The 25,943-nt window shown below is 46.6% G+C and overlaps 2 protein-coding genes across 4 annotated transcripts in view; both read left to right on the top strand.

Moving 5' to 3' along the window:
* The first annotated feature begins 7,793 nt into the window (after positions 1–7,793).
* LOC131944574 (dynein heavy chain-like) lies at positions 7,794–9,604 on the top strand. The gene is made up of 2 exons (XM_059305261.1): positions 7,794–7,882; positions 8,296–9,604. Exons 1-2 carry the CDS (start codon positions 7,794–7,796, stop codon positions 9,602–9,604), a joined length of 1,398 nt encoding a protein of 465 aa, XP_059161244.1.
* A 1,141-nt stretch (positions 9,605–10,745) lies between these two features.
* LOC131944555 (uncharacterized) overlaps positions 10,746–25,943 on the top strand; it is a 76,809-nt gene continuing 61,611 nt past the window's right edge. For 2 of the 3 annotated variants that reach the window (XM_059305240.1, XM_059305241.1), the window contains exons 1-2: positions 10,746–10,823; positions 23,042–24,135. In XM_059305240.1, coding sequence (XP_059161223.1) covers positions 24,019–24,135 — 117 coding nt within the window. In that variant the 5' untranslated portion in view covers positions 10,746–10,823; positions 23,042–24,018. Of the gene's footprint in view, positions 10,824–23,041; positions 24,136–25,290; positions 25,311–25,943 lie in introns of those variants that run through there. The other variant, XM_059305243.1, reaches the window with a different exon arrangement.

Here is a 25,943-nt window from a genome sequence, read left to right on the forward strand (position 1 = left end):
CTAAAATGGTTAATTTATATTTAATTAATCTTTTATTCAATTGTCTCTTTCTGCATTAAATTAAAACAGGAGTGATCTCCCCTAAACTTTCTCGAATATCTATATATTTAATTCTCTTCTGGGAGACGCTAGAAAACAAGCTGTAAACGCGCTCCCTACCACCCCCACCACTAAATGGTCTGGTGAGCTGTGGTTCACTCTAAATATTTACAAACAGAGCCGGGTTTAGTGACGACTATTAAGGGCAGATAATTTAGTTTGAAACTATTTTAGACGTTGGGAGGGGGGGGGAGACTAAGTGCAGTTTATTTTAACAGAGGGGGGGGGGGGGGGGAGGAGGGGGGTTATCGTCCTTAACAAGCTACATATAGTGTTTTAAAGAAATATTTTCATCGGCAGCGTTGGTAGTGTCAAATTCACAAATTATGAATAACTGAAAAGTAGAAAAAACAACAACTAAATAGCGGCGTATGATATGCCGTGGGTCGGCTCGTTCTTATATAAAACAACAAGGGATGGGAACTCCATTTTAAATACTTAAAGTTTTTAAAATAGAATAAAATCTCGTAGAAAAAAGAATTGCACACCAGGTGAAAGCCAAATGAAATGTGCATAATAGTACGAAATATTATTAGTACTTTATAAAATAAAGGTCTAACGTAATGACCACATCCACAAGTCTAACGTAATGACCACATCCACAAGTCTGACGTAATGACCACATCCACAAGTCAAACGTAATGACCACATCCACAAGTCTAATGACCACATCCACAAGTCTGACGTAATGACCACATCCACAAGTCTAACGTAATGACCACATCCACTAGTCTAACGTAATGACCACATCCACTAGTCTAACGTAATGACCACATCCACTAGTCTAACGTAATGACCACATCCACAAGTCTAACGTAATGACCACATCCACTAGTCTAATGACCACATCCACAAGTCTGACGTAATGACCACATCCACTAGTCTAACGTAATGACCACATCCACTAGTCTAACGTAATGACCACATCCACAAGTCTAACGTAATGACCACATCCACTAGTCTAACGTAATGACCACATCCACAAGTCTAACGTAATGACCACATCCACAAGTCAAACGTAATGACCACATCCACTAGTCTAACGTAATGACCACATCCACAAGTCTAACGTAATGACCACATCCACAAGTCTAACGTAATGACCACATCCACTAGTCTAACGTAATGACCACATCCACTAGTCTAATGACCACATCCACAAGTCTAACGTAATGACCACAGCCACAAGTCTGACGTAATGACCACATCCACTAGTCTAATGACCACATCCACAAGTCTAACGTAATGACCACAGCCACAAGTCTGACGTAATGACCACATCCACAAGTCAAACGTAATGACCACATCCACTAGTCTAACGTAATGACCACATCCACTAGTCTAACGTAATGACCACATCCACAAGTCTAACGTAATGACCACATCCACTAGTCTAATGACCACATCCACAAGTCTAACGTAATGACCACATCCACAAGTCTGACGTAATGACCACATCCACTAGTCGAATGACCACATCCACAAGTCTAATGACCACATCCACAAGTCTGACGTAATGACCACATCCACAAGTCTAACGTAATGACCACATCCACTAGTCTAATGACCACATCCACAAGTCTGACGTAATGACCACATCCACAAGTCTAACGTAATGACCACATCCACTAGTATGACGTAATGACCACATCCACAAGTCTGACGTAATGACCACATCCACTAGTCGAATGACCACATCCACAAGTCTAACGTAATGACCACATCCACTAGTATGACGTAATGACCACATCCACTAGTCGAATGACCACATCCACAAGTCTAACGTAATGACCACATCCACTAGTATGACGTAATGACCACATCCACAAGTCTAACGTAATGACCACATCCACAAGTCTGACGTAATGACCACATCCACAAGTCTAACGTAATGACCACATCCACAAGTCTGACGTAATGACCACATCCACAAGTCTAACGTAATGACCACATCCACTAGTCGAATGACCACATCCACAAGTCTAACGTAATGACCACATCCACAAGTCTGACGTAATGACCACATCCACTAGTCGAATGACCACATCCACAAGTCTAACGTAATGACCACATCCACAAGTCTGACGTAATGACCACATCCACAAGTCTAACGTAATGACCACATCCACAAGTCTGACGTAATGACCACATCCACTAGTCGAATGACCACATCCACAAGTCTAACGTAATGACCACATACACAAGTCTGACGTAATGACCACATCCACTAGTCGAATGACCACATCCACAAGTCTGACGTAATGACCACATCCACTAGTCTAACGTAATGACCACATCCACTAGTATGACGTAATGACCACATCCACAAGTCTAACGTAATGACCACATCCACTAGTATGACGTAATGACCACATCCACAAGTCTAACGTAATGACCACATCCACTAGTCGAATGACCACATCCACAAGTCTAACGTAATGACCACATCCACTAGTATGACGTAATGACCACATCCACAAGTCTAACGTAATGACCACATCCACAAGTCTGACGTAATGACCACATCCACAAGTCTAACGTAATGACCACATCCACTAGTCTAACGTAATGACCACATCCACAAGTCTAACGTAATGACCACATCCACAAGTCTGACGTAATGACCACATCCAATAGTCGAATGACCACATCCACAAGTCTAACGTAATGACCACATCCACAAGTCTGACGTAATGACCACATCCACTAGTCGAATGACCACATCCACAAGTCTAACGTAATGACCACATCCACAAGTCTGACGTAATGACCACATCCACAAGTCTAACGTAATGACCACATCCACTACTATGACGTAATGACCACATCCACGGGTCTAACGTAATGACCACATCCACAAGTCTGACGTAATGACCACATCCACTACTATGACGTAATGACCACATCCACTAGTCTAACGTAATGACCACATCCACAAGTCTAACGTAATGACCACATCCACTAGTCTAACGTAATGACCACATCCACAAGTCTAACGTAATGACCACATCCACAAGTCTAACGTAATGACCACATCCACTAGTCTAACGTAATGACCACATCCACAAGTCTAACGTAATGATCACATCCACAAGTCTAACGTAATGACCACATCCACAAGTCTAACGTAATGACCACATCCACAAGTCTGACGTAATGACCACATCCACAAGTCTAACGTAATGACCACATCCACTAGTCTAACGTAATGACCACATCCACTAGTCTAACGTAATGACCACATCCACTAGTCTAACGTAATGACCACATCCACTAGTCTAACGTAATGACCACATCCACTAGTCTAACGTAATGACCACATTTACTAGTATGACGTAATGACCACATCCACAAGTCTGACGTAATGACGACATCCACAAGTCTGACGTAATGACGACATCCACAAGTCTGACGTAATGACGACATCCACAAGTCTGACGTAATGACGACATCCACAAGTCTGACGTAATGACGACATCCACAAGTCTGACGTAATGACGACATCCACAAGTCTGACGTAATGACCACATCCACAAGTCTAACGTAATGACCACATCCACAAGTCTAACGTAATGACCACATACACAAGTCTGACGTAATGACCACACCTGGCCGAGTCCTCCAGTGTTTACCCTGTCGACACCTGTACCTTAAAGATGGCTGCCTGCCAGTTTTCATTTTTTTCTTTCAGACGTCGGGCTTTAAGGAAAACTACTTGGCTGTTTACAATTTAAACCTGAGGTTTCTTTATCTAGTTGAATTTTTAGGATGGTCGAGGGTTGGGCTGTGTGGGCTGTGTGTGTGGGGCTGTGTGGTTAGGGGCTGTGTGGGCTGTGTGTGTGGGGCTGTGTGGTTAGGGGCTGTGTGGGTGTGTGGGTGGGGGCTGTGTGGGTGTGTGGGTGGGGGCTGTGTGGGTGGGTGGGTGTGGGCTGTGTGGGTGGGTGGGTGGGGGCTGTGTTGGCTGTGTGGGTGGGGGCTGTGTGGGTGGGGGCTGTGTGGGTGGGGGCTGTGTGGGTGGGTGGGTGGGGGCTGTGTGTTTGCTGTGTGGGTGGGTGGGTGTGGGCTGTGTGGGTGGGGGCTGTGTGGGTGGGGGCTGTGTGGGTGGGGGCTGTGTGGGTGGGTGGGTGGGGGCTGTGTGGGTGGGTGGGTGGGGGCTGTGTGGGTGGGGGCTGTGTGGGTGGGGGCTGTGTGGGTGGCGGCTGTGTGGGTGGGGGCTGTGTGGGTGGGGGCTGTGTGGGTGGGGGCTGTGTGGGTGGGGGCTGTGTGGGTGGCGGCTGTGTGGGTGGGGGCTGTGTGGGTGGGGGCTGTGTGGGTGGGGGCTGTGTGGGTGGCGGCTGTGTGGGTGGGGGCTGTGTGGGTGGGGGCTGTGTGGGTGGGGGCTGTGTGGGTGGGGGCTGTGTGGGTGGGTGGGTGGGGGCTGTGTGGGTGGGTGGGTGGGGGCTGTGTGGGTGGGTGGGTGGGGGCTGTGTGGGTGGGTGGGTGGGGGCTGTGTGGGTGGGTGGGTGGGGGCTGTGTGGGTGGGTGGGGGCTGTGTGGGTGGGTGGGTGGGGGCTGTGTGGGTGGGGGCTGTGTGGGTGGGTGGGTGGGGGCTGTGTGGGTGGGTGGGTGGGTGGGGGCTGTGTGGGTGGGTAGGTGGGGGCTGTGTGGGTGGGTGGGTGGGGGCTGTGTGTGTGGGTGGGTGGGGGCTGTGTGGGTGGGTGGGTGGGGGCTGTGTGGGTGGGTGGGTGGGGGCTGTGTGGGTGGGGGCTGTGTGGGTGGGGGCTGTGTGGGTGGGTGGGTGGGGGCTGTGTGGGTGGGTGGGTGGGGGCTGTGTGGGTGGGTGGGTGGGGGCTGTGTGGGTGGGTGGGTGGGGGCTGTGTGGGTGGGTGGGTGGGGGCTGTGTGGGTGGGTGGGTGGGGGCTGTGTGGGTGGGTGGGTGGGGGCTGTGTGGGTGGGGGCTGTGTGGGTGTGTGGGTGGGGGCTGTGTGGGTGGGGGCTGTGTGGGTGGGTGGGTGGGGGCTGTGTGGGTGGGTGGGTGGGGGCTGTGTGGGTGGGTGGGTGGGGGCTGTGTGGGTGGGGGCTGTGTGGGTGGGTGGGTGGGGGCTGTGTGGGTGGGTGGGTGGGGGCTGTGTGGGTGGGGGCTGTGTGGGTGGGGGCTGTGTGGGTGGGGGCTGTGTGGGTGGGTGGGTGGGGGCTGTGTGGGTGGGTGGGTGGGGGCTGTGTGGGTGGGTGGGTGTGGGCTGTGTGGGTGGGGGCTGTGTGGGTGGGTGGGGGCTGTGTGGGTGGGTGGGTGGGTGGGGGCTGTGTGGGTGGGGGCTGTGTGGGTGGGTGGGTGGGGGCTGTGTGAGTGGGGGCTGTGTGGGTGGGGGCTGTGTGGGTGGGGGCTGTGTGGGTGGGTGGGTGTGGGCTGTGTGGGTGGGGGCTGTGTGGGTGGGTGGGTGTGGGCTGTGTGGGTGGGGGATGTGTGGGTGGGTGGGTGGGGGCTGTGTGGGTGGGTGGGTGGGGGATGTGTGTGTGGGTGGGTGAGGGCTGTGTGGCTGGGGGCTGTGTGGCTGTGTTGGTGGGGGCTGTGTGGGTGGGGGTTGTGTGGGTGTGGCTGTGTGGGTGTGTGGGTGGGGGCTGTGTGGATGGGGACTGTGTGGGCTGTGTGGGCTGTCTGTGTGGGTGTGTGTGTGGGTGTGTGATTTGGTTTGGATAATACACCTTGGTGATATTGTTGTAATTTTTGTTTGTGATGTGTTTGTAATGTGTTAGTGGGCTGTGTTTGTTGTGTGGGTTGTGTTGTGTGGGTTGTGTGGGTTGTGTGGGTTGTGTGGGTTGTGTGGGCTGTGTGGGCTGTATGAGTTGTGTGGGCTGTGTGGGCTGTGTGAGTTGTGTTGTGTGGGTTGTGTGGGCTGTGTGAGTTGTGTTGTGTGAGTTGTGTGGGCTGTGTGGGCTGTGTGGGTTGTGTGGGCTGTGTGAGTTGTGTGGGTTGTGTGGGCTGTGTGGGCTGTGTTGTGTGGGCTGTGTGGGTTGTGTGAGATGTGTGGGTTGTGTTGTGTGGGCTGTGTGGGTTGTGTGAGATGTGTGGGTTGTGTGGGTTGTGTGGGCTGTGTGGGTTGTGTGGGCTGTGTGGGCTGTGTGAGTTGTGTGAGTTGTGTGAGTTGTGTAAGTTGTGTGGGCTGTGTGGGTTGTGTTGTGTGAGTTGTGTGAGTTGTGTGGGCTGTGTGGGCTGTGTGGGTTGTGTGGGTTGTGTGGGCTGTGTGGGCAGTGGGCTGTGTGGGTTGTGTTGTGTGGGCTGTGTGAGTTGTGTGGGCTGTGTGGGTTGTGTTGTGTGAGTTGTGTGGGCTGTGTGGGTTGTGTGAGTTGTGTGGGCTGTGTGAGTTGTGTGAGTTGTGTGAGTTGTGTGAGTTGTGTGGGCTGTGTGGGTTGTGTTGTGTGAGTTGTGTGAGTTGTGTGAGTTGTGTGGGCTGTGTGGGCTGTGTGGGTTGTGTGGGCTGTGTGGGCAGTGGGCTGTGTGGGTTGTGTTGTGTGGGCTGTGTGAGTTGTGTGGGCTGTGTGGGCTGTGTGGGTTGTGTGAGTTGTGTGGGCTGTGTGGGTTGTGTTGTGTGAGTTGTGTGGGTTGTGTGAGATGTGTGGGTTGTGTTGTGTGGGCTGTGTGGGTTGTGTGAGATGTGTGGGTTGTGTGGGTTGTGTGGGCTGTGTGGGTTGTGTGGGCTGTGTGGGCTGTGTGAGTTGTGTGAGTTGTGTGAGTTGTGTAAGTTGTGTGGGCTGTGTGGGTTGTGTTGTGTGAGTTGTGTGAGTTGTGTGGGCTGTGTGGGCTGTGTGGGTTGTGTGGGTTGTGTGGGCTGTGTGGGCAGTGGGCTGTGTGGGTTGTGTTGTGTGGGCTGTGTGAGTTGTGTGGGCTGTGTGGGTTGTGTTGTGTGAGTTGTGTGGGCTGTGTGGGTTGTGTGAGTTGTGTGGGCTGTGTGAGTTGTGTGAGTTGTGTGAGTTGTGTGAGTTGTGTGGGCTGTGTGGGTTGTGTTGTGTGAGTTGTGTGAGTTGTGTGAGTTGTGTGGGCTGTGTGGGCTGTGTGGGTTGTGTGGGCTGTGTGGGCAGTGGGCTGTGTGGGTTGTGTTGTGTGGGCTGTGTGAGTTGTGTGGGCTGTGTGGGCTGTGTGGGTTGTGTGAGTTGTGTGGGCTGTGTGGGTTGTGTTGTGTGAGTTGTGTGAGTTGTGTGGGCTGTGTGGGTTGTGTTGTGTGAGTTTTGTGAGTTGTGTGAGTTGTGTGGGCTGTGTGGGCTGTGTGGGTTGTGTGGGCTGTGTGGGCAGTGGGCTGTGTGGGTTGTGTTGTGTGGGCTGTGTGGGTTGTGTTGTGTGAGTTGTGTGAGTTGTGTGGGCTGTGTGGGCTGTATGAGTTGTGTGGGCTGTGTGGGCTGTGTGGGCTGTGTGAGTTGTGTGAGTTGTGTGGGCTGTGTGGGCTGTGTGGGCTGTGTGGGTTGTGTGAGTTGTGTGGGCTGTGTGGGCTGTGTGGGCTGTGTGAGTTGTGTGGGCTGTGTGAGTTGTGTGGGCTGTGTGGGCTGTATGAGTTGTGTGGGCTGTGTGGGCTGTGTGGGCTGTATATGTTGTTTGAACAGATTCTTCAAGGCATCTTTTGAGCGAGGGACTTAAAGAAAAGCTTCCGAAAGAACTAGAAGAAATTTATTTAAAATAACAAAACAAGCGTACCCGTCCCGCGCGTTGCTGTGGTCTCTCTAAAATGATTGTAGATGCCATAGAGCTCATGGGGGGAGACTTGAGCATGGTTAACACTCACACGCTGTGCAGGGCGCCCAATCAACGAGCCTTGTGGGCTAAGAAGGCCGCTGGGGAACTCTTGTGTCGCCCCACCCCCACGTGACCAACGCCCAGACTAGAATCGATTGACGGACTGGAAAATATTTGTTCACATTGGAGACCCATCCCCGTGACGTCATCGGTCGTCTGGGGGGGGGGGGGGGTTTAGTCAACAGATGGGTGACGTCATAAGGGAACAGGTGACGTCAGCAACCATCACGTCATTGCCATGAACCCCAAAATAATTAATTGCACTGTGGTTTAGTAATCAGAAGCTGATTGTAGCAATTAGGCTTCAATTTTAATCCAGCAGAGTTTGGGGGTAACTACAATGTTAAGAGGAAGACACGTGACTTTTATTCACGCACTTTATCCAGTTCTCACTTCAAATACCTCACATACTTCACACTTCATCTGTTTCCCAGTTCGTTTGTGTCACACTTCACCTACTTCACACTTCACCTACTTCACACTTCACCTAGTTCACACTACACCTACTTCACCTACTTCACACTTCACCAACTTCACACTTCACCTACTTCACCTACTTCACACTTCACCTACTTCACACTTCACCTACTTCACACTTCACCTACTTCACACTTCACCTACTTCACACTTCACCTACTTCACACTTCACCTACTTCACACTTCACCTACTTCACACTTCACCTACTTCACACTTCACCTACTTCACACTTCACCAACTTCACACTTCACCTACTTCACACTTCACCAACTTCACACTTCACCAACTTCACACTTCACCTACTTCACACTTCACCAGCTTCACACTTCACCTACTTCACACTTTACCTACTTCACACTTCACCTACTTCACACTTCACCAACTTCACACTTCACCACCTTCATACTTCACCTACTTCACCTACTTCACCTACTTCACACTTCACCAACTTCACACTTCACCAACTTCACACTTCACCAACTTCACACTTCACCTACTTCACACTTCACCAACTTCACACTTCACTAACTTCACACTTCACCAACTTCACACTTCACCTACTTCACACTTCACCAACTTCACACTTCACCAACTTCAAACTTCACCTACTTCACCTACTTCACCTACTTCACACTTCACCAACTTCACACTTCACCAACTTCACACTTCACCTACTTCACCTACTTCACCTACTTCACACTTCACCAACTTCACACTTCACCTACTTCACCTACTTCACACTTCACCAACTTCACACTTCACCAACTTCACACTTCACCTACTTCACCTACTTCACACTTCACCTACTTCACACTTCATCAACTTCACACTTCACCAACTTCACACTTCACCTACTTCACCTACTTCACCTACTTCACCTACTTCACACTTCACCAACTTCACACTTCACCTACTTCACCTACTTCACACTTCACCAACTTCACACTTCACCAACTTCACACTTCACCAACTTCACACTTCACCTACTTCACCAACTTCACACTTCACCAACTTCACACTTCACCAACTTCACACTTCACCTACTTCACCTACTTCACCTACTTCACACTTCACCAACTTCACACTTCACCAACTTCACACTTCACCAACTTCACACTTCACCAACTTCACACTTCACCTACTTCACACTTCACCAACTTCACACTTCACCTACTTCACACTTCACCAACTTCACACTTCACCTACTTCACACTTCACCAACTTCACACTTCACTAACTTCACACTTCACCAACTTCACACTTAACCTACTTCACACTTCACCAACTTCACACTTCACCAACTTCAAACTTCACCTACTTCACCTACTTCACCTACTTCACACTTCACCAACTTCACACTTCACCAACTTCACACTTCACCTACTTCACCTACTTCACCTACTTCACACTTCACCAACTTCACACTTCACCTACTTCACCTACTTCACACTTCACCAACTTAACACTTCACCAACTTCACACTTCACCTACTTCACCTACTTCACACTTCACCAACTTCACACTTCATCAACTTCACACTTCACCAACTTCACACTTCACCTACTTCACCTACTTCACCTACTTCACACTTCACCAACTTCACACTTCACCTACTTCACCTACTTCACACTTCACCAACTTCACACTTCACCAACTTCACACTTCACCTACTTCACACTTCACCAACTTCACACTTCATCAACTTCACACTTCACCAACTTCACACTTCACCAACTTCACACTTCACCTACTTTACCTACTTCACACTTCACCAACTTCACACTTCACCAACTTCACACTTCACCTACTTCACCTACTTCACCTACTTCACACTTCACCAACTTCACACTTCACCAACTTCACACTTCACCAACTTCACACTTCACCAACTTCATACTTCACCTACTTCACACTTCACCAACTTCACACTTCACCTACTTCACACTTCACCTACTTCACACTTCACCTACTTCACCTACTTCACACTTCACCAACTTCACACTTCACCAACTTCACCTACTTCACCTACTTCACACTTCACCAACTTCACACTTCACCAACTTCACACTTCACCAACTTCACACTTCACCAACTTCACACTTCACCTACTTCACCTACTTCACCTACTTCACCTACTTCACACTTCACCAACTTCACACTTCACCAACTTCACACTTCACCTACTTCACCTACTTCACCAACTTCACACTTCACCAACTTCACACTTCACCAACTTCACACTTCACCAACTTCACACTTCACCTACTTCACACTTCACCTACTTCATATATCACCTACTTCACACTTCACCTACTTCACACTTCACCTACTTCACCTACTTCATACTCCGCCCAACCCGTTCAGCGCCTGACGTCATCAGCGCTGGGTTCCAGAAGACGAGAGCAGACGAGAGCAGACGAGAGCCCGCCTAGCCCGGTGAGTTGAGCTTAAGCCTGCATGGGATTTCCCTGCTGTTTACATAAGGTGAGTACTTCCTTCTTTACGTGGCTAGGGCATAAGTTTTCAAAACATGAGGTCGATATCTGAAGGACAGACTAATCACAGACTAATCACAGACTTTTAAAACCTATTACTATGCTAGCCTTAAGAGTGCAGCGTTTATACATCAGACATTTTTGTTTACATCCAACAGACATTTGCTATCTAAAAGATCTTGTACCGACAGACTTTTTAAGCAACAGACTTTGTACCAATAAACTTTGTACCGACAGACTTTGTACCAACAGACAGACTTTGTACCAACAGACTTTGTACCAACAGACAGACTTTGTACCGACAGACTTTTTAAGCAACAGACTTTGTACCAACAGAATTTGTACCAACAGACAGTATCGCTAAGAACAAAAATTAAAAACACAAGCAAACCCAATCATACACAATCACAATCTGCAGATACAGCCATACACAGTCACAATCCGTCAAATATAGCCATTTAGAATAGTACACTGGCGTTAAATCTCCTACTCAATCACACGCAATTACACGCAATTACACACAATCAAAGACAAGCACACTCAATCACACACAATCACACACAATCAAAGACAAGCACACTCAATCACACATAATCACATACAATCAAAGACAAGCACACACCATCACACACAATCACACAGTCACATGCAGTCACAAATTCACATACAATCTCACACAATCTCACACAATAACACACAATCATACACAGTCACACAAAATCACACAAAATCACACACAATCACACACAATCACACACAATCACACACAATCACACACAATCACACACAATCACACACAATCACACACAATCACACACAATCACACACAATCACACACAATCACACACAATCACACACAATCACACACAATCACACACAATCACACAATCACACAATCACACAGTCGCACAGTCACATACAATCTCACACAATCACACACAATCACACACAATCACACACACACTCATACAATCACACACAGTCAAAGACAAGCACACACAATCAAAGACAAGCACTCACGATCACACACAATCGCACACACAATCACACACACAATCACACATAATCACACACAATCACACACAATCACACACAATCAATCACACACAATCAATCACACACAATCACACACAATCACACACAATCACACACGATCACACACGATCACACACGCTCACACACGATCACACACAATCACACACAATCACACACAATCACACACAATTATTGATGATGTAACAGTCGCTGATCGATACTGAATCATCGGGGTCAAGGTTGTTATGTTATAAATTACCTCATCGTTGTGTGTGTGGGGGTGAGTATGGGGAGTGGAGTGGAGGGGTGGGGTGGGCAGTGGTGAGTAGAGTGGGGTGGGGTGGGGTGAGGGCAAAGCTTAAGTCTGTCTTCGTGTCTGAGCACCATATGCATGACATAAAGAGTACCATCTATCTTTGTGAGAACCTCTCATATGAGAGTACCATCTATCTTTGTGATCTAGAGAGTACCATCTATCTCGAGAACAACCTCTTACATGACCTAGAGAGTACCATCTATCTTTGTGAGAACCTCTCTTATGAGAGTACCATCTATCTTTGTGAGAACCTCTCTTATGAGAGTACCATCTATCTTTGTGAGAACCTCTCTTATGAGAGTACCATCTATCTTTGTGAGAACCTCTCTTATGAGAGTACCATCTATCTTTGTGAGAACCTCTCTTATGAGAGTACCATCTATCTTTGTGAGAACCTCTCTTATGAGAGTACCATCTATCTTTGTGAGAACCTCTCTTATGAGAGTACCATCTATCTTTGTGAGAACCTCTCTTATGAGAGTACCATCTATCTTTGTGAGAACCTCTCTTATGAGAGTACCATCTATCTTTGTGAGAACCTCTCTTATGAGAGTACCATCTATCTTTGTGAGAACCTCTCTTATGAGAGTACCATCTATCTTTGTGAGAACCTCTCTTATGAGAGTGCCATCTATCTTTGTGAGAACCTCTCTTATGAAAATGCCATCTATCTTTGTGAGAACCTCTCTTATGAGAGTACCATCTATCTTTGTGAGAACCTCTCTTATGAGAGTGCCATCTATCTTTGTGAGAACCTCTCTTATGAGAGTACCATCTATCTTTGTGAGAACCTCTCTTATGAGAGTGCCATCTATCTTTGTGAGAACCTCTCCCATGAGAGTGCCATCTATCTTTGTGAGAACCTCTCTTATGAGAGTACCATCTATCTTTGTGAGAACCTCTCTTATGAGAGTGCCATCTATCTTTGTGAGAACCTCTCTTATGAGAGTACCATCTATCTTTGTGAGAACCTCTCCCATGCGAGTGCCATCTATCTTTGTGAGAACCTCTCTTATGAAAATGCCATCTATCTTTGTGAGAACCTCTCTTATGAGAGTACCATCTATCTTTGTGAGAACCTCTCTTATGAGAGTACCATCTATCTTTGTGAGAACCTCTCTTATGAGAGTACCATCTATCTTTGTGAGAACCTCTCTTATGAGAGTGCCATCTATCTTTGTGAGAACCTCTCCCATGAGAGTACCATCTATCTTTGTGAGAACCTCTCTGATGAGAGTGCCATCTATCTTTGTGAGAACCTCTCCCATGCGAGTACCATTTATCTTGAGAAAAACCTCTCAGACTGTATACATCACACCACACTAGCCTGCAGTTTTTGGACGCTGACAAAAATCGATGATCGATATAATTTGATTTGATTGATCACCTATTTCTGCAGAATATCGATCAGAAATCCGATATTCTGATAGGCTGACATGACAGCTAATTCGATGTATTGGGGCCTGAGTTTTCAGAATCGACATTCTCAAAATTTGACAGAATTGATATTGTCAACATGTGACAGAACGGAGAATATGACAAATAGTTAATAGAGTGCTTCACGTTGATGGTTGTCTAAGGGTTCATGCTTGTCTAAAGTTCATGCTTGTCTCGGGTTCATGCTTGCTTAGGGTTCATGCTTGTGTAAGGTTCATGCTTGCCTAGGGTTCATGCTTGCTTAGGGTTCATGCTTGTGTAAGGTTCATGCTTGTGTAAGGTTCATGCTTACTTATGGCTCATGCTTGTCTAAGGTTCATGCTTGCCTAGGGTTCATGCTTGTCTAAGAATGTTGTGGTGAACAGAAAAAATGTCACAGGAAAAAATGTGTATTAAGAAATATTTTGATTTACTTGTTGTGAATGTTGGGTGTGTGTAAATAGGGGTTGTGTCTTCATTAATATATTTATAAACTGTAAAAGCACTATGGTTTTTAATAATAATCCGACTACGATCTTCAATTTAAGTAAAAGTACGAAAGATAATTTATACCTCCAATTTTGTTAAGTATTGATTTAAATACCCATTCGAAAAATGAATCTATAATATAAGCGGGCTGGTAGTATGTCAGTCCTTCCGTCATCGCTATAGATTTTGGAACCATAAATGTAAACATCGCACCATGCAGTGCTTTTCAGTGCATCGCAGTGTCTTATTGTAAGTAATAGAGTAGGGTTTGTTTATATAACGACTTAAATGTATTTTACAGTTGCCACTGTTTTTACTTTTTCGCATAACGTCAAGAAAATATTAAATACACGCACATTGCTAAAACATATTAAAAGATCAATGTCAAATATCATTTTCGTTTAGATTCTCAGAAAAAGTGGATACATTTTAATAACATAATAATAGTAGGGTAGAAAAATATAATTAATTAAACTCTTTTTTTCTAATTTTGACAAGGGTGGTAATTTAAAAATAAGTTGAACTCACGCTAAATAATTTAAGTTAATTTTTATTATTATTACCGCATTGATTACTATATGTTAATGTGCATAATTAAAATAGCAAACTGTTGAAATTATTTATATTATTTTCTAATTAGTCTATGATCTCTTAAAATCACTATTTTTTTTTTTTGCTTTTCGGTGTTATTAAAACAGATGGTGAAATTAGACTTATAGAGAATGCTGGAAATGTTCTCTCTGGGCGCGGACGCCTGGGAAAGCGTGTTTTTCGGTGGTGATTCTAATTACATTGCCAATGTGTTTTCTTCGAACCCTTAAAGTAAACACCACTTGCCGTACATTTATTTGCATCACATTGTTTTATTGTAAGTTATGGAGTAGGATCTATTTATGTGACTTAAATTTTTAATGCTGGAAAGGCTCTCTTTGGGCGCAGACGCCTAGGAAAGCGTGTTGTTCTGTGGTGATTCTGTTGTGGTTGTGCTGTGGTTGCGTTGTGGTTGTGTTTGTGTTGTAGTTGTGTATTGTTTGTGTTTGTGGGTTTTTTGTTGTTGATTGTTTTGTTCTGTTCCTAAGCTGGTACATTTAAAAAAAAGATTTACCGTGGCGGAGCACAGGTATGCAGCTAGTTATCTATAATAACAGTATCGAAGTCTGTCTATGTATGTATGTATGTATCTATCTATGTATCTATCTGAAATATATAAAAGACCATGTGCACACTTCTCTCTCTCTCTCTCTCTCTCTCTCTCTCTCTCTCTCTGTCCGCAAAATATTTTCGCAGGGTATCACATCAGAATCTTCAGCGATATATGGAGAACTTGATACGGACTTTTGTATCGAAGTTTCGAAGTCTTTCTTTGTATGTATGTATGTATGTATGTATGTATCTATCTATGTATCTATCTGAAATATATAAAAGCCCATGTGCATACTTCTCTCTCTCTCTCTCTCTCTCTCTCTCTCTCTCTCTCTCTCTCTCTGTCCGCAAAATATTTTCGCAGGGTATTACATCAGAATTTTCAGCGATATATGGAGAACTTGATACGGACTTTTGTTGAAAATAATATGGTAGATGTTTTAAATGTATAACCAGCATTTTATTTAAAGAAGAAAAATAAAAAATAAAGGCGTATTCGAATGTTGAAAAACAATTTTAATTATGCAACCGGAAAAGCATTTATATATTCTAGACTAGATCTAAATCTACGCAAAAGCTAGACGTAGACGCTAAGTCGCTAAGACCTAGATTTAGACTCTATCTACTCTAGAATCTATTCCAAAACTGAAATTATCTTTTAAACTATTTCAGGCCTTAATTGTTTTATAGAAATCTTTGTTTGTTTAGCTATTGAACTGGATAATTTGGGTTACAAAAAATAATTTGAAAGAATAGGCATATTCACGTAAGTTAAGTTTTTAGCGCAATTTCCATTCTGGAGAATTGCGTTTATTAACCCGTCATTTCTGGATGTATGAATGTATGAATGAATGGATGGATGGATGGATGGATGGATGTGTGTCCGCAGCTTTAAGTCGTATCTCCTCCTCAACGAAGCAATATCGATGACTAGTTCCAAAAGCAATTATGTTAAGCAAGTTACGAGGATGAACATAGGCCATAAAAATTACGGGTTTCTTTCATGGATTTCCCGGAAAAGCCAAAAAACCTCGAAAAAAAAGCAGTTTTTTGCCCATATCTCGGCAACCAGACCACTTAGCGACTTGAAACATGTACCAATCGATTCCTGCCACAATTTAGAACAATATTGCCGAAGAAAGTTTTCAAAAATATCCTTTCGTTCGGTCACAAAAAATTTTTTTAATTAATTAAAATTTGGACCGAATTAGTAAGCATATTTATCCAACCACACCACACGCGTCATCACGTTCAATAGCTGCGCCATCACGTTCAATGGCTGCGTCATCACGTTCAGTAGGCGCGCAATGGTTTTTAGTCATGTAACTCTATTGTAAATAAAACATGTAAAATACTGAAATTTTTTTAATAAAAAACGTTTTAATAACTAACCAATGGTTTTACTAACCCTACTCTTGATTTACGCTACGACAGAGCTATTTTTAGATAACATAAGGAAATTGCGCGTAAATGTCACTAGACTTTTTAATTAACTTGTTTTAGATACGTCTTTCATTCTCCATATTTTATAAGGTGCATTAATAGCTGTGATGATAGTGTACTTAATACCACGCAGGTGGTGCGCGATCGAGACACACGAAGTCAAACTTAATTTTTTATTTTTTTATACGTGAATTTTCCGATTTTAGACTAAAAAGAAAGTAAGTACTTTATTCAAATTTGATTTAGATCTAGATCTATAGATCTACTCATCAAGACGTACGCTATGAAATATATACAATTTTATCGGTCAAACTAATACAAATTACTTAAAAACAACGTTATGACTATTGAATAGCCAGATTTTTAACGGAGTCATTTAAGTCACTTAATCAGCGTGTGTCTGTGTTATGTTAAATGTGTCTGATTTTTAGCTAATTAGTTATTATTTTTGATTTGTCACTAATATCGTTTAGCGTGTAGTAAAGCACATTGCGTTTTAGCAATAACTATTTCATAAATTATTTTTCTCAAACAAGTACATTTTAAAATATATAGGCCTATAATTCACGTAAAACGGGTACCGATGTCTTGTCTGACAAGAACGCTTTAGAGAAAACACAAGCAAAACAAAAACTTTCATAGTAAAATGAAAACGAAACGTGACGTCACATGGAGCATATAGTAGAAAATAGTCTAAAGCCGGCTATAGAGAAAACACAAGCAGAATAAAAACTTTCATAGTAAAACGAAAACGAAACATGACGTCACATGAAGCATATAGTAGGAAACAGGCTAATGCCGGGGAGTGCACACAATAACATGACGTCATTGATTCTCGAGTAAACATTGAATTAAAAAGCCAATTTTGTCTAATCTTAAAAGTGGTTTGCGGGAAGAGTTTCTTTCATACAATTCTTCGGGCAGGGACGAAGCCCCACCCTCGTGTAAGAATGTCTAAGCCGCTCCCCCCCCCCCCCCCCCCCAACTCAGAAGAAATGTCGTCATCGATAATCTATAATAAAATTACCGTCTAATTAATGTGTCTAATCTAAAAAGTGGTTTGCTTGCAGAGTTTCTTTCATGCGAAGCCGATTTACCCCCCCCCCCCGGTAAAACGTCTAATCCCTCCCCCTAAAAAACGAAATATAATTTATATAGGAAATATATAATACTTTTACAAGTGTCGGGCTCCCCCGCTCCGGATAATTTTTATTCGCCACTGCAAAAATTCAAGTGCCCCACCCCCAGAAAAATATCTGAAAAACACTGTCTGCGAGAGTGAGGTTTATCAACCAAAAGTATGAAACGAGGTCTAAATTATACAAGTGGGCTCTACTTTTAGTCTGTATGATCAACAAATACGATCAGTGTTTCTTTCAGACTTTTTCCTCTCCTGAGGGGGGGGGGGGTACTTGAAAATTTCGGGGGTGCGTGTGGACTAAATTTTCTGGCAGGGGGCGTACACAGGTGAAGTATATTTTCTTTATAAATTCTATTTCGTTGTATGGGACGGTAGATGTGCTTTGAGGTGTGTGTGGGGGGGGGGGGGGGGGGGCAGGTACAGTCGACTAAAAGAAACTCTAAATGCGACTTTTGTCATGATTGAGATTAGTTGCAAGGTTTAGAAGTATGGCTGCAACTAAATTTAGTATCAATGTGCAGTAACTACGTAGAGATCAAGCTTTAATCCTATTAAAGTACCGATTCTGGATAAAATCCGTTTTTAATGTCATTTTTCGTTTCCGGTTAAATTGAATTAAGTTGGTGATTTTGGTTTTGGTTTTAGTTTAGAGAAAATAGACAGTACTATTAACCTAGCGCCAGTTGTATCCTTCCTCAACGGGCCATTTTTCACGTTACAGAAATGTTGGCACAGCGTTGTGTTTTGTGACTTTTTTCAGGCCGTAGGGCTTTCGTCTGTCGGCCTAATCTGTCCTTATTGCGTATTGTTGACGTTTTGATTCGACGACAGCCTTCTTACCGTGTCGGCCTTTTGACGTGATCCTGTTTTGTGATGTAATGACCGTGATAAACGTGGCCATTACAGACAGTGGTATTGTTGCGACGAATTGAAGACAGCAAGTCACATTTACTATGTTTTCTTCACGAATTGAAGACAGCAAGTCACATTTACTATGTTTTCTTCACGAATTGAAGACAGCAAGTCACATTTACTATGTTTTCTTCACGAATTGAAGACAGCAAGTCACATTTACTATGTTTTCTTCACGAATTGAAGACAGCAAGTCACATTTACTATGTTTTCTTCACGCTCATTTAGAATTTGTATTAAAAAACACGATCAAAGACTGGGTCGGTTAGAGGGTCATGGGCGGGTGCTCAGGACCAAAACAAACACAGAGCTTATTTCTAAACCTAATGCTCTCATATTTGGCATATAGTTATAACTCAAAGAGCTGAGCTTAAGCTAAAAAATAAATAAAAAGGTCGAAATGTTTTACTGCCGTTACCATAGTTATGGCGGCCATCTTGGATTATATTTACCTTTTTTTTACAATCGGTTGTTTTAGGGGCCATGGTTGGTGGTTGGCTTAGGGTTGGTGGTTGGTAGTTGGCTTAGGGTTGGTGGTTGGCTTAGGGTTGGTGGTTGTCTTAGGATTGATGGTTGTCTTAGGATTGATGGTTGTCTTAGGGTTGATGGTTGTCATAGGGTTGATGGTAGTCTAAGGGTTGATGGTTGGGCAGGGAAAGCGAAATGGAATTGCGAGACGAGTCCTGTCAGCTCTAAGATGTTGGAGTAATCGATTTCACCTAGGTTGTGAGGACTTGAAGGAATCGATTTCACCTAGGTTGTGAGGACTTGAAGGAATCGATTTCACCAAGGTTGTGAGGACTTGAAGGAATCGATACCGTGTTTCCTTAGCTGTTAGAATCGATTTTTTCAAAAGTTGTCTGGAAAGCTGAAAAGGTAGCCGATAGTTATAGCTGAAGCTAGCAGATAATTATAGCTATAGCTAACAGGTAGTTATAACTGTAGCTAATATGTTGTTAAGTAGCTAGCTAGCAGGTTGTAGCACGTAAGATATTTTTTTGATAGCAACCACATAAGGGCTGGCATGCGTGCAACCTTTACTTAACATGAGATCAATAACGATAACCATACATACAGCTCCTATAGTACTTGACCGAGGGTGAGGGGAGGTGGTGTGGGTGGAGGAAGATGGTGTGGGTGGGGAGGTGGTGTGGGTGGAGGAAGATGGTGTGGGTGTGGAGGTGGTGTGGGTGTGGGGAGGTGGTGTGGGTGGGGAGGTGGTGTGGGTGTGGAGGTGGTGTGGGTGTGGGGAGGTGGTGTGGGTGGGGAGGTGGTGTGGGTGTGGAGGTGGTGTGGGTGTGGGGAGGTGGTGTGGGTGGGGAGAAGGTGGTGTGGATGGGGAGGTGGTGTGGGTGTGGGGAGGGGGTGTTGTGGTGAAAAATTCGCCAATATTTAAGCTTTGAAAAACAACTTTTGTTTTGTTCGCTCCTAATATGACGACTAAAAATAGTTTAGAACAGATCATTAGCTTGAGATTCATCAAAGATAATTATCTGCACCTTATCGATGTATTTGGTCGAGCCAGCCACCCATGACCAACAGCTAACCGTCGTTTGCTGATCACGTGATAACATCTCTGTTTATTGATCAATATTTTATTTAATGACTAGTTTAATGCCTAATTGAAAATTAGAAATTGTCGTTTGTCCTAGAAATCAAACGAAAGCTTATAAAATTACCTGTAGCCCTGTAGCCCTGTAGACACCTGTAGCCCTGTAGACACCTGTAGCCATGTAGACACCTGTAGCCCTGTAGACACCTGTAGCCCTGTAGACACCTGTAGCCCTGTAGACACCTGTAGCCCTGTAGACACCTGTAGCCCTGTAGACACCTGTAGCCCTGTAGACACCTGTAGCCCTGTAGACACCTGTAGCCCTGTAGACACCAGTAGCCCTGTAGACACCTGTAGCCCTGTAGACACCTGTAGCCCTGTAGACACCTGTAGCCCTGTAGACACCTGTAGACACCTGTAGCCCTGTAGACACCTGTAGCCCTGTAGACACCTGTAGCCCTGTAGACACCTGTAGACACCTGTAGCCCTGTAGACACCTGTAGCCCTGTAGACACCTGTAGCCCTGTAGACACATGTAGACACATGTAGCCCTGTAGACACCTGTAGACACCTGTAGCCATGTAGACACCTGTAGCCCTGTAGACACCTGTAGCCCTGTAGACACCTGTAGCCCTGTAGACACCTGTAGACACCTGTAGCCATGTAGACACCTGTAGACACCTGTAGCCATGTAGACACCTGTAGCCCTGTAGACACCTGTAGCCCTGTAGACACCTGTAGCCATGTAGACACCTGTAGCCCTGTAGACACCTGTAGCCATGTAGACACCTGTAGACACATGTAGACACCTGTAGCCCTGTAGACACCTGTAGCCCTGTAGACACCTGTAGCCCTGTAGACACCAGTAGCCCTGTAGACACCTGTAGCCCTGTAGACACCTGTAGCCATGTAGACACCTGTAGCCATGTAGACACCTGTAGCCCTGTAGACACCTGTAGCCATGTAGACACCTGTAGCCATGTAGACACCAGTAGCCCTGTAGACACATGTAGCCATGTAGACACCTGTAGCCCTGTAGACACCTGTAGACATGTAGACACCTGTAGCCCTGTAGACACCTGTAGACACATGTAGCCATGTAGACACCTGTAGCCCTGTAGACACCTGTAGCCCTGTAGACACCTGTAGACACCTGTAGCCCTGTAGACACCTGTAGCCATGTAGACACCTGTAGCCCTGTAGACACCTGTAGCCATGTAGACACCTGTAGACACATGTAGACACATGTAGCCCTGTAGACACCTGTAGCCCTGTAGACACCTGTAGACACATGTAGACACATGTAGCCCTGTAGACACCTGTAGCCCTGTAGACACCTGTAGCCCTGTAGACACCTGTAGCCATGTAGACACCTGTAGCCATGTAGACACCTGTAGCCCTGTAGACACCTGTAGCCATGTAGACACCTGTAGCCATGTAGACACCTGTAGCCCTGTAGACACCTGTAGCCCTGTAGACACATGTAGCCCTGTAGACACCTGTAGCCCTGTAGACACCTGTAGCCCTGTAGACACATGTAGCCATGTAGACACCTGTAGCCCTGTAGACACCTGTAGACATGTAGACACCTGTAGCCCTGTAGACACCTGTAGACACATGTAGCCATGTAGACACCTGTAGCCCTGTAGACACCTGTAGCCCTGTAGACACCTGTAGACACCTGTAGCCCTGTAGACACATGTAGACACCTGTAGCCCTGTAGACACCTGTAGCCATGTAGACACCTGTAGCCCTGTAGACACCTGTAGACACCTGTAGCCCTGTAGACACCTGTAGCCCTGTAGACACCTGTAGACACCTGTAGCCCTGTAGACACATGTAGACACATGTAGCCCTGTAGACACCTGTAGCCCTGTAGACACCTGTAGCCCTGTAGACACCTGTAGACACCTGTAGACACCTGTAGCCCTGTAGACACCTGTAGCCCTGTAGACACCTGTAGACACCTGTAGCCCTGTAGACACCTGTAGCCCTGTAGACACCAGTAGCCCTGTAGACACATGTAGCCCTGTAGACACCTGTAGCCCTGTAGACACCTGTAGCCCTGTAGACACCTGTAGCCCTGTAGACACCTGTAGCCCTGTAGACACCAGTAGCCCTGTAGACACATGTAGCCCTGTAGACACCTGTAGCCCTGTAGACACCTGTAGCCCTGTAGACACCTGTAGCCCTGTAGACACCTGTAGACACCTGTAGCCCTGTAGACACCTGTAGCCCTGTAGACACCTGTAGACACCTGTAGCCCTGTAGACACCTGTAGCCCTGTAGACACCTGTAGACACCTGTAGCCCTGTAGACACCTGTAGACACCTGTAGCCCTGTAGACACCTGTAGCCCTGTAGACACCTGTAGACACCTGTAGCCCTGTAGACACCTGTAGCCATGTAGACACCTGTAGACACCTGTAGACACCTGTAGCCATGTAGACACCTGTAGCCCTGTAGACACATGTATACATGTTATTCACGAGAAAAGACAGCTAGAAACAGGAAGTCATGATTGTTTTAAAAATACATCAACCCTGCTTATAATGACGTCATTCAGTTGGACTAAGTGTGGGTAACTGTGCCACTTCTGTTATGCTAATTTCAGCACTTTTAACTTGTTCCACGTCCTAACCATTCTTGTCATTTGCTCGCATTTCAAAACCCATCCAAATATATTCTGCTAAATTAACCTCCAGATTATCTTGGCTGTCTGCGCATTATTGATCTATCAAGCACCATTTTTTCCCTGTAGGCCCAGCATTACGCAACACGAGCCGCGCATGCGCGCCAGTTGATGATTGAAGTGTGCAGGCGACACAAGATCCAGGGGAAACAATCGGTCTCGTCTGCTGGAGTTGTCTTCCCGCCGCCAGCGACGGTTACACAACATTCAGATCACGTGACTAGCGGTCAGACACCAAACTTCACGTGACCAGCGGTCAGACAGCAAACATCACGTGACCAGCTGTCAGACAGCAAACATCACGTGACCAGTGGTCAGACACCAAACATCACGTGACCAGCGGTCAGACAGCAAACATCACGTGACCAGCGGTCAGACAGCAAACATCACGTGACCAGCTGTCAGACAGCAAACATCACGTGACCAGTGGTCAGACACCAAACATCACGTGACCAGTGGTCAGACAGCAAACATCACGTGACCAGCGGTCAGACAGCAAACATCACGTGACCAGCTGTCAGACAGCAAACATCACGTGACCAGTGGTCAGACACCAAACATCACGTGACCAGTGGTCAGACAGCAAACATCACGTGACCAGCTGTCAGACAGCAAACATCACGTGACCAGTGGTCAGACACCAAACATCACGTGACCAGTGGTCAGACAGCAAACATCACGTGACTAGCGGTCAGACAGCAAACATCACGTGACCAGCGGTCAGACAGCAAACATCACCGCTGGGTGAGATGTCGGGCCAAGGTCACGTGCTTGACTGCCCCTAGACCGGACGTTGCTCCAAGACTCGGCCCCAGCAAATGGTTCCAGCCCTCCAGAGCTGCAGCCGGCACCTGGAGACCACCATGAACGGCACCAAACCAAAAATGAAGTGTTAAGTTCTTCTCTCGTGTACCACGTGACTTTGTCAGTTGGATTGGACCACGTGATTTGTGTTAGCTCCCTTGTGATTTTTCTCTTTGGATTACAAGTGCCCCGTGACCCACGCGATGACCCCCAACCCCGGCTGGTGACCGTGTCAGGAGACCATGACACGTGACACGTATGACGTCACGATCCGACGGCCCAGCCAGGTCTCCCACAAGCTGGAACTGTTTCGAACCTCGTCCCCCGGCATGCGCAGACCGTCGAAAGTCAGCTCTATGGTGAGTCAGGCTGTCACGTGTGTTGGGGGGGGGGGGGGGGTGGCAGACCGTCGAAAGTCAGCTCTATGGTGAGTCAGGCTGTCACGTGTGTTGGGGGGGGGGGTGGCAGACCGTCGAAAGTCAGCTCTATGGTGAGTCAGGCTGTCACGTGTGTTGGGGGGGGGGGGGGGTGGCAGACCGTCGAAAGTCAGCTCTATGGTGAGTCAGGCTGTCACGTGTGTTGGGGGGGGGGGGTGGCAGACCGTCGAAAGTCAGCTCTATGGTGAGTCAGGCTGTCACGTGTGTTGGGGGGGGGGGGTGGCAGACCGTCGAAAGTCAGCTCTATGGTGAGTCAGGCTGTCACGTGTGTTGGGGGGGGGGGGGGTGGCAGACCGTCGAAAGTCAGCTCTATGGTGAGTCAGGCTGTCACGTGTGTTGGGGGGGGGGGTGGCAGACCGTCGAAAGTCAGCTCTATGGTGAGTCAGGCTGTCACGTGTGTTGGGGGGAGGGGGGGGGGGTGGCAGACCGTCGAAAGTCAGCTCTATGGTGAGTCAGGCTGTCACGTGTGTTGGGGGGGGGGGGTGGCAGACCGTCGAAAGTCAGCTCTATGGTGAGTCAGGCTGTCACGTGTGTTGGGGGGGGGGGGTGGCAGACCGTCGAAAGTCAGCTCTATGGTGAGTCAGGCTCGTGCTGTCAAGTGTGTTGGGGGGGGGGGGTGGCAGACCGTCGAAAGTCAGCTCTATGGTGAGTCAAGCTCGTGCTGGGGGGGGGGGGTGGCAGACCGTCGAAAGTCAGCTCTATGGTGAGTCAGGCTGTCACGTGTGTTGGGGGGGGGGGGTGGCAGACCGTCGAAAGTCAGCTCTATGGTGAGTCAGGCTGTCACGTGTGTTGGGGGGGGGGGGTGGCAGACCGTCGAAAGTCAGCTCTATGGTGAGTCAGGCTGTCACGTGTTTGTTGGGGGGGGGGGTGGCAGACCGTCGAAAGTCAGCTCTATGGTGAGTCAGGCTCGTGCTGTCAAGTGTGTTGGGGGGGGGGGGGGGGTGGCAGACCGTCGAAAGTCAGCTCTATGGTGAGTCAGGCTGTCACGTGTGTTGGGTGGGGGGGGGTGGCAGACCGTCGAAAGTCAGCTCTATGGTGAGTCAGGCTGTCACGTGTGTTGGGGGGGGGGTGGCAGACCGTCGAAAGTCAGCTCTATGGTGAGTCAGGCTGTCACGTGTGTTGGGGGGGGGCGGCTGGCAGACACTCCCCACCCCCAGCCAAACATTAATCTCTGTTCGTCATAACTTCCAACCTCCAACCTATCCGATCTAAGAACTGACTTCAATCCTCACACACAAGGTCACTCTAACCCCACTCTATCCCACTGTACCCAACTCTAACTCCATTTTAACTTCACTCTAACCCCACTCTAACCTCCCTGTAATCTCACTCTAACTCACCTCATAACCATCACTCCCTACCCCCCCCCCCCCCCCCCCCATTGATAACACTAACTAAATCACGTGACACCAGAAAGTGCCCATGTACAGACCAACACACACAGCTCCACTGTAAAACACACCAACAACATGGTCACTCATCGATTAGATCTAATTGATTAGCTCCGCTATGGAATTCGACATTTTTTTTCTCGCTGCCTGGTCGATCCCTTTGTTCTGTACTCCCCTCCCCCGCCCATCCTACATTTTACCCCTTCCCTCCTACATTTTACCCCTTCCCTCCCATTGCCAGGTTTTCGGTCATATCCACCAACTTTGTATTCGTATACAATTTTTTTATCCACAAACTGCATCATTGAATTCCAATCTTTACCACAATCCCAACCCCAC

This window comes from Physella acuta, unplaced genomic scaffold (genome assembly GCF_028476545.2).
Source record: "Physella acuta isolate Inbredline_101_S28 unplaced genomic scaffold, ASM2847654v3 ptg000497l, whole genome shotgun sequence".
NCBI classification, from domain to species: Eukaryota; Metazoa; Mollusca; class Gastropoda; family Physidae; genus Physella; species Physella acuta.

What these genes read in the sequence shown, in the direction of transcription:
- LOC131944574 (XM_059305261.1), top strand. Translation starts at nt 7,794, where the DNA reads ATGATTGTAGATGCCATAGAGCTCATGGGGGGAGACTTGAGCATGGTT. An exon ending in GCGCCCAATCAACGAGCCTT is followed by an intron (nt 7,883 to 8,295) that starts GTGGGCTAAGAA and finishes TCTGTTTCCCAG; the next exon opens with TTCGTTTGTGTCACACTTCA.